The following is a 9222-nucleotide window of genomic DNA, read 5'->3' on the forward strand; positions in this document are numbered from 1 at the left end:
AGTGAAAAATTTCGAGGAAAGGGTTACTTGCTTCATTCACTATTCACTAAAAACGTAGTTGATATTGTTAAGAGTTATTTTATCGTTAAAAACTATCAATGATAATAGCGGTCCCATGTTCGGAAAGAAATTGTATTATTCGGGCATCCACTTTCAGTTTATAATTGTAATACTTAAGATTGTCATCACTTAAAATTTAGTACTTAAATTATTAGCTCTTATTTCCAGTTATACCAAATAAGCCCTTACAATTTCTATGAATATTTTAGCTTGTAATCCACTTTCAGTTTATAATGAAAAGTAACTTTTGGGCTTTCTTGAAATGCAAAGAGTACGTTTGTACAAACCATTAAACAACAAAATAATCGTAAGTGACTTTAGATGACTCTAAGTGATAATATCAATGTATGTATTTTCTAATCTCAAAAGCTGAAGAAAATTGAAAGCTATACTCATGCAATATGTTCTCAAAGCAAACTTGTGGAAGTTGAGTATGAGAATGCAAGAGAGTTTAAACACCAGGAATTTTATTTTTCTTAAACATAACAATGCACATATAACATATCTTTTCTACATACCATGTGAATTCTAATCGAGTATGATTTAAGGACTACATTTGATATAAGTACCACACCAACCTCATCTTCAAAAGAATTGTCAACTTTCAATCTGGCATTGCAAAATGAGGTAATTATTTTTCTTTTATTTTATTTTTGGGTCGCAACTAAATCGAAAGGTGAGAAAAAGAAATTATAGTGGTTCTGGACCTAATTAAGCTAACAAACATTGGAGGGTCTTGTGGTCCCTATAGCTAGGATTCCTAGCTGTTAACTAGAGGCTGCTTATGAAAAATTATGCAAAAAGCTTTTGTGGGCTAGGAAGATGATAAAGTTAGGGTTAAAGTCTTTTAGTCGAGAAAGTACGAAACAAAGCACACACCATTTGAGCTGTTGATTTATTGCGACACTTCTCTTACTTTTAACTCGTGAAGTAAAAGCATGTTCAAGTTTCTTCGAGAGACACCCTCGATAGTGAAATGTCTAATGTGATCAATAATACTAATGTTTACGCCAAGCATAATGCAAAATGACATCACAAAAGAAATCGACCGTAATATGCGTGACTCTCTTTGATTCGCAATCGAAACTCGGAATGAAGATTATATGCTAAACGAGTTACAATAGCAAGTCTTTTTAACTCCTCTAGCATCATTTGTGTGACTATTGATTTAACTTTTTTAGATACAAACTGTTGATTAATGCACCAACCTCTCTATTATTTATTAACCCGCCTCAATTGTAATAACAAGACTACGTCTTCAAGAATATAAACTTTGTATTTTTTTTTTAAATTATAAGAATGCCTGTTCTAAAGAAGAAAACAAGAACACGCCTCTCTCTCTCATTTCCCCTTCGTTTATACTGCTTTCCCAAAAGTCTTTTCCCCAAAGGAGTCGCGAAAGGGGGGATGAAGTCCTGGTTCCTTTTCATATTTCACGAATGACAAATTTCGCTTTCAACTTCAATGATCATTACTCCACAGTCCCAGAGCGCTCTGCGATGCCCATCATTATCATGGGAGCAAAGGCAGGAGTGGTACTACTCTCTCTCTCTCTCTAGCAAGACTAGAGGCTTGAGTGCCAAGCCTAGGGCAAGAAAAGGGGAGGGGGGAGAAGCAATAAAGCAGGTCCTTGATAAATAATAACAGCAGCAATAATAACAAAGCAGGGGGGGAAGCAGGGAGTGAGTGTCGAGGAAGATGGAGGTTGTCAGGGTTGGCGTGCCAGGCTGAGCAATGTCCTGCGGTGAATGAAATGCCTCTCCCTGAACTACAAGCTTCCCTTCTCTCTAACCCGAAATCGAATGAACAGCATCAAGCTTTCGCCGAGCTGGTAAAAGTGACTGAGAAGCAAATGGAAAAGCAGAAACTAAAGAATAAAGAAAAAGAAAAAAGAAAACAGAAGAAAAGAGAGAAAAGGGGAAGGAAAATTCACGTCCTATTTGGTAACCGACCAGTTCTTCATTATTTTTGTTCCTTTGTTTTCTGAAATAAAAAAAATTATTTTATAACATTACCTAATTTTTTTTATTCCTTATGGATATAAACAAGAAGTAAATAAAAAAAAAGGTTACTTTTTGTGTTCAGAAATAATTTATGAATCAAGTCGTTTTCTTGTCGGCGATTGGCTAGATAGAGAAAGAAGAAGAAGAGAAGAAAAAAATTATAAGAAATTATATGTCCACAAAAAAAAATTGAGTCTTACCAAATGTATTCAAGTTCCTTCTTTATTTACCAAACGTATTAGAACATTCAAAACTCATCTTAGAAAAAGATCAGAAAAAGTTATTTTTAAATAAAGATTATTATTGCGAGTAGAATAATTACCAAATTCACCGTTAATGGGCCATAGACAATAAAGGGCAGTGACTGGTTTACATCAAGCTTTGGGGTTTCGTCAATTCCAGCATGAAAAGTCTCGTTTGTTTGGGAGCCTTTTGTTCCTCCTCAAACCTGGGTACCTACTCCCTTTCCTTCCCTTTCCTCTTGTTCGTTTAGTGCTGTGATTGGATTCTACAAGCTGGGGAACAGCTCATTCCCTGATGGGTGGGTACTTCCACGTTTTCATTATTCCCCCTTGGGATTTTGTGTTCAGGATTCTCCCCCCTCTCTCTCTCGTTCTCTCTCTACAAGTTCTGAAAGCAAAATTTAATGCTGGTGCTATGAAGTAAATGAGCCTCGTCCTCCCGGACTCGAAGAGTGTACTCGTATGCATTATAAGATTCCTCCCCCCCCCCCCCTTTTCCTGTTCAATTATCAGCACCGTGCTATCTCAGTTGACGTGTCTCCTGTGCTCTTGGGTTGAGCTCTGAAGCGATGCATGTGATTTTCTTGTCATCCTCTCTCGTCTAACTTGCAGATTTTTGGCAACAGAAAAGAGAAAGAAAAAGTGGGCTTGGGTTGGTTTCGATGGGTTGTGCACGGAGAGTGAGTTTTGGGTTTGTGTCCTTCTGCTTCTACGCGAAAAACAAATCTCGAAAAGATAAAAATGTCGCCTTTATTTTTTTCCCTCTCTGTTTTGGCTCGCCATTTCCTTTTCATGTGGGGCTTGTGAAGCTCTGCGCTTTACAGAATATTAGGATCTCTTTGGATCATTATTTTACTTGATTCCCGAGATATGCTCTCATGGGGGTACTCCTCTCTCTCTCTCTCTCTCTCTCTCTCCTCTTTCTTTCCCCTGTTTTCTTGTTTTCTTTTATAATAAATTGTTCAGTTCCCCTGTTGAATTGATTTCGTTGTTGAGTCCCTGTTTGATCCTCCGTCGCTATACTAATTGACCGACCATATTCTGTCCTCCCTCTCTCTGAATTATTCCTGCGAAGAAAGAGGAGGAGGGGGGAACACTTAAAAGATAGATGCTTATTGTCTGGCGTTCTGGTGGGTTTCCTCAACTAATACCGAGATGCTGTTTTCAGTTGCAGGTTCCTCAAAGCTCCAACGGTCGAAGAGTGGTCGATATTAGTGGAAATTGAGGCCGCGCAGGCATGAATCTTCAGTACCCTTTTCTTTATTTTTTTGTCCCCTCTCTTTTTCTTTTTCTTTTTTCTTTTTGGGTTGCTGAGACTGAGAGGGATTCAAAGAAACAGAGTGTTCAGGGAGATCAGAGGGAGAGAGAGATTTTTTAAAGGGGGGAGATGGCTGTAGAGATGGTGCGTTGCGTCAGACTCTGCTAAATGGTGTGTTTGAGAATTATATTTAAAGTGTTAGTGGGGAGAGAGGTCTGAGTGATGGCTGTGTCTCCTCGGCTCACAAGGTGCGCCCTTACTCTGTGGGCTTTGCCTTCAGCCAAGGAAACAAGCTCTTCCCTCAGCTCTCAGTCTCTTCCCATTCAAGAGAACCTCCCCTATTAAAATATTGCCATTCTCTCTCTCTCTCTCTCTCACTCTCTCTCTTTCTTACTCAGACTCTGTGCCATGGTTGGTGTCAAGATTCGGTCATAGCACTGAGGAGCATTGGAGCGCATTATTATCCTCCCCTTCGCTTCTGAGATCTATTCCTCCCTTGGCGCCCCCAGAAAGTCGGCCATATTCGTGAACTTCTTCTGGTCCCCCCCAATGTTCGGAGTATCCGCCTTTCCGTCCCCGGGAAAGATTGTCGGCCTCGGGTTAGGAATCATGTGAGGTCGTTGGACAGTGCTTTTTGAGTTCATTTGATCTAACGGGGATCAGTTGAGTTGTGAGGGAGGTTCGTTTTGCGGGGGTGGTCCTGGTTTTGTCAAGATGAAGTTTATGAAACTCGGGTCGAAGCCCGATTCGTTCCAGAACGAAGGAGACAATGTCAGGTAACATCTCCGGAGCTCTTTGCGTTTTTCCTAAGTTTCTCTTTTGATTAGAATAAGAGGGAAAGTTTCTGGATGTGCTCTCCATCGTCCTGCGGTTTTGGATTGATTTGGTTTGGTTGGTTGGCAATGAGAAAGTGATCCTTCATTGCCGACCAGCCAATGGCCGAAGTGGTGTCTGCACTAACGGACAGATTTACCGAGCTGGGTCCCTTTTTTCGAGTTTCCATGGCTTCTAAAAGACATGATTTCACGAGTAGGAATGGCTTTTTTGATGAAAAATTTGCTCCTTCAGCAGCGATGCATATGCTGTCATTGTCTTCTTCATCCTTCCCAACCTCGGTCAGATTTAAGTATTACCGGACTCCATGGCTTGATTTTACCCTTTCACAGCTAGCCTGGGGGATTAGGCGGGGACATACCGAGAAAAGCTTCACATAAGTGTTGGGAGAAATTTTTCTTTAACTCGTTTCGAATTTTATCCTATCAATGTTCTTGCTCTGTCCATAGAAAAGTTTGAATGTAAATTGTTGATTTGAATTGGATCGATGCCTTGTGCTATATTTGTTTCTCTTTTAGTTCTCGCAAGGTGTTTAGGAACTTGAATAGATGCAGTTTCCTTTTTTGGCTAAATAGGTGGAAAATAGAAGCTGCATTAAAAGATGCATTAGTTGGCATCGCAGCAGGAGATGGTAAGGCACAGAAAACTAGGAACTCTGCCATCGTGTTTGCTACATCAACTAATCATTTATGATAGGCATATGGTGCTCAATGGAGATCCATCTTAACCTTGACAGGAAAGTGTTGAAGTTCAAAATTTGCATTTTGGTGATGCCTTAATGTGCAACAGCATCCAGTCAGTCGTAAGACTGATTTCACCTTAATGATAATTGTTGTTACAACCAAACTGTCGTTGACAGCAGTCTGCAGTACATCAACATTTGCACAAATTTTCTCTTTGATAGACTTGACTTCTGGGTATGTTTTTATGGTTTTTCTCTCTCAAGCAGTTCGATTGGCTAAAAAATTGAACTAGTTCTGTGCTTTGTAAGTGGGAAGATTCTTGATACGCCCATGCATGCCTATGCAACTTCATGTGGAGGTTTTTTATCAGTGATGCCTTAAAGTGCTTGAATTTTGTGCATTGTGTTGTGAACATTTATTCTGGGATTCATTTCTGCATAGTTGTATCAATAACACCATAAGGGGGCATGACAACGTGCAGGTATGTTTCAAGTGAGTTGGCAACTGATATCACCGTCAGTATTGGGAGTGTTAAGTTCTACTTGCACAAGGTATGGTCAACTCAGAACTCTTTCTACACAACCACAACAAAAAAGCAATGACATTGTGACTTTCTCGGCTTATTTTGCCACGCATAACCAAAATGTGCTGACATTACCTTTTAAGGTTCTGTTCCCGTCACGTTAAAGTATAGCCATGCCATGATAAAGTAAATGGGACTAAGTTTTGGCCTACTTCTTGTGCTCCTTTACTTGAAATGAGGTTGCCATTAGTAGTTCTGCACAAAGCAAAAACTTGTCATGACTTACTTTAGCACTACCATAGTTTGCCTATCTAGCTTGACTCCTTTGTTGGACTCCTCAGATTTCTGAGGACAATAAATAGATTCAATTTCTTCGTCCAATATCAATTTCAATGGAAAGCTGGACCCGTAATTTGTTTCTTTAGTTGAAAATTGGCAGGTTAAGTAAATGTGATTGAACTATGAATTCTTCTGATGAACCATCAGTGCATAAACTTGCCCTCGCATAAACTTCAACGTCGACCGCGTAGAGTTGTCTGTTCGTTAGTATATCCTGTAGAGATTTGGTACTTCTTTCTTAATAAGGGATTAATCTACTTGTTGCAGTTTCCTCTTCTGTCAAAGAGCGCACTTCTGCAGAAACTGGTTGCAGCTACCAATAATGATGACGGCAATGAAGTCAACATCTCGGACATTCCTGGTGGGCCTGCCTCATTTGAGGTCTGCGCCAAGTTCTGTTATGGCATGACTGTCACCCTGAATGCCTACAATGTCGTTGCTGCCAGGTGCGCAGCTGAGTACTTAGAAATGTACGAGACAGTTGAAAAGGGGAATCTTATCTACAAAATTGAAGTCTTTCTTAGCTCTAGCATTTTCCGAAGTTGGAAGGATTCGATCATTGTTCTTCAGACCACAACATCCTTATTACCACGTTCTGAGGAGTTGAAGTTGGTGAATCAAAGTATTGAGTCAATTGCTGTGAAGGCCTGTGTTGACATCTCCAAGGTCGATTGGTCCTATTCATACAACCGAAAGAAGCTGGCAGAGGAAAATGGGACAGACTCAAATGGTGTCCGAACTCGTGTGGTTCCAAAGGACTGGTGGGTTGAGGATCTTTGTGAGCTTGATATCGAGTTATACAAGCGCGTTTTGATGAATATCAAAATGAAAGAGGTACTTCAGGGCGAAATCATCGGTGAAGCACTGAAAGCTTATGCTTACAGAAGGTTGCCCGGGTTCAGCAAAGGGATGTCCAAATGTGGAGATACACTAAAGTATCGGCTGGTGGTTGACACAATCGTGCGGCTGTTGCCCGAAGAGAAATGCAGTGTCTCCTGTGGTTTCTTGCTGAAGTTGTTAAAGGCAGCCATTTGGGTCGATTCAGGGAGACAGCAAAAGGGACTTGATCGGGAAGATAGGACAGCAACTAGAGGAGGCTAACGTGAATGATTTACTCATACGAGCACCAGAAGGAGAAAGTATGATGTATGATGTTGGCACTGTAATCGCTGTAATTGAGGAATTCTTGTCACGGGAGAACCAGGAGATCGAGTCCCTTGAAGAAGAGCATGAGCTGGGAGGCATGAGGAGGCCGGGGATCTTGTCCGATGCTTCCAAGCTGATGGTGGCAAAACTAATTGATGCGTACCTCGCCGAAATATCAAAAGATCGTAACCTGCCTTTGTCGAAGTTTGTTGAACTCGCTGAGATGCTGTCAAGTGTTCCTCGGCCTTCCCATGACGGACTTTACCGAGCCATCGACATGTATCTCAAGGTAAGAGTTTCGCGCCTTTCTCTTTTCTCTTGGACTCTAAGATGTATTAGTATCTGACGCGCACGGAGCATTTCAAACTGTTGGGTTCATTCCAAATAGATCTGATTTCAGTCTGTCTTACCGAAGAAACGCAAGTTCTGATTAGGGATCATTAATGTTGATGATTTGTGTTGAACTGTCATCGATGCAGGAGCATCCTGGGATCACCAAGAGTGAGAGGAAGAGAATTTGCAAGCTGATGGACTGCAAGAAGCTCTCAGTTGACGCGTGCATGCACGCTGTGCAAAACGAGCGGCTCCTTTACGCGTCGTCGTGCAAGTGCTCTTCTTCGAGCAGGTCAGGGTGGCTGCGTCATCCGGGAGCAGCACCCAGACCTCCCCAAAAGCCTTCGGGAGCTGAACAACGGGTCCCATGGGAGCTCCCGAGGTCCGCCAATACCAACACAGAGGAAGACTGGGATGCCGTGGCCACGGCGGAGGAGCTCAAGGCCCTCAAGACCGAGCTGGCCTCGCTGCGGCTAAGCATCGGGGCCCGAGGAGGGCCCGAGAGGAATGGGGAGGGAAAGCCGAATGTGGACAAGGCCGCGATAACCAAGATGAAAGGGCTGCTCCGGTCGAAGAAAGTGTTCATGAAGATGTTCTCGAGCAAAAGCCAGAGCGAAAACAACAGCGGCTCGGATTCCTCCGAGAGTCTCGGCTCCGGCAACGGTAATGTGGATGAAGTGAAGTCGACGCCTTCCCAGAACAGGAGGTACTCGGTATCATAGTGAAACTGTGAATCGGGGGTAGTTTTTAATATGTTCTTTTTTTGGCACCCGACTTAATAGGATTTAGAGACATCAAATGTTGGATAATGTCCTTTTGAAGTGGAAGTGAGAGTACATATGATGGCTAAGGATCGCAGGTAAGTGCTGGTCTGCTGAAGAAGAATTTGTATTTTGTTAGCAAGAGTTGTTCAAGTTGACAGCAACTTCTATTTCAGGAAAAGAAGATGTAATTTGCCCTTTATAAGAAGCGTCAATTATGACGTCATTATTAAGTAGATTCAGCAATGGTTAGTGATTCGTCCTCGTTGAGATTTTGAAAACTCTAAAGTTGGCACTTACTTTTTAGTAATATTTGCAAATGTGACCTTTAAAAGTAGTGTTCTTTTGACCTCTTAATCGAACAGAGATTGATGTCAATGGCGTGCCTCCAAGAAACTTAAAGCCACTCTCTCATTCTGAAGTAACCCAAACGAATAATTGACACCCCCTCCCCCCCAAATTAGTAATAGAGTAATGCTATACTTACTAAAATTGATTTACAAAATTGATTTACTAAATGGTTTGTCGGATTGTTGTGAGTGACCCTTTAAATAAAAAGACTATATTCATGAACTAATAAAATTCCGACACATGATCTTGGCATGTTTGGTGTTTCTCTTAGTAAAGAGTTAAAATTAACCTAAAGTAAAAGTCATTTCTCGTTTGTAATTTATTAATTAAGACCTAGGAAATTTATTACCTTTTCAATTCCTATTTGAAAAGAAGTGAAAATAAAATGGGATGTCTCTTATATTTACTTAAAATTGGAAGTGAGAGAATATTCGTTTTAGTACTCATCATGTGTCACCTCACTTTGCGCTTGCAATTAACATATGGCATGATGCATGACATAGTTTCATGGGGCTCAAAATTGACAACTAAGCATGAGTTTGCATTTCATTATTATCAATCAAATTTTTATATGTAATAGAGTTTAAAATTCAAAAATGAATAATGAGAAAATATTTCACATATGTTTAAAATTCTATCTCTTACTAGTGTAAAACTTGAAATATGAATAACTAGAAATCATCTTCAAA

General features: G+C 40.8%; 1 protein-coding gene across 1 annotated transcript; it reads left to right on the plus strand.

Annotated features, from left to right (window-relative positions):
* The first annotated feature begins 3578 nt into the window (after nt 1-3578).
* On the plus strand, nt 3579-8463 carry LOC104453097 (BTB/POZ domain-containing protein NPY2). Its single transcript, XM_010067610.3, is given in 9 exon segments — nt 3579-3734; nt 3962-4339; nt 5562-5631; nt 6210-6979; nt 6981-7377; nt 7568-7670; nt 7673-7741; nt 7744-7799; nt 7802-8463. Coding segments are annotated over 8 exon segments (1869 nt in total). The 5' UTR covers nt 3579-3734; nt 3962-4277; the 3' UTR covers nt 8144-8463.
* Nucleotides 8464-9222: the final 759 nt, after the last annotated feature.

Source organism: Eucalyptus grandis, chromosome 7 (genome assembly GCF_016545825.1).
Source record: "Eucalyptus grandis isolate ANBG69807.140 chromosome 7, ASM1654582v1, whole genome shotgun sequence".
Taxonomy (NCBI): Eukaryota; Viridiplantae; Streptophyta; class Magnoliopsida; order Myrtales; family Myrtaceae; genus Eucalyptus; species Eucalyptus grandis.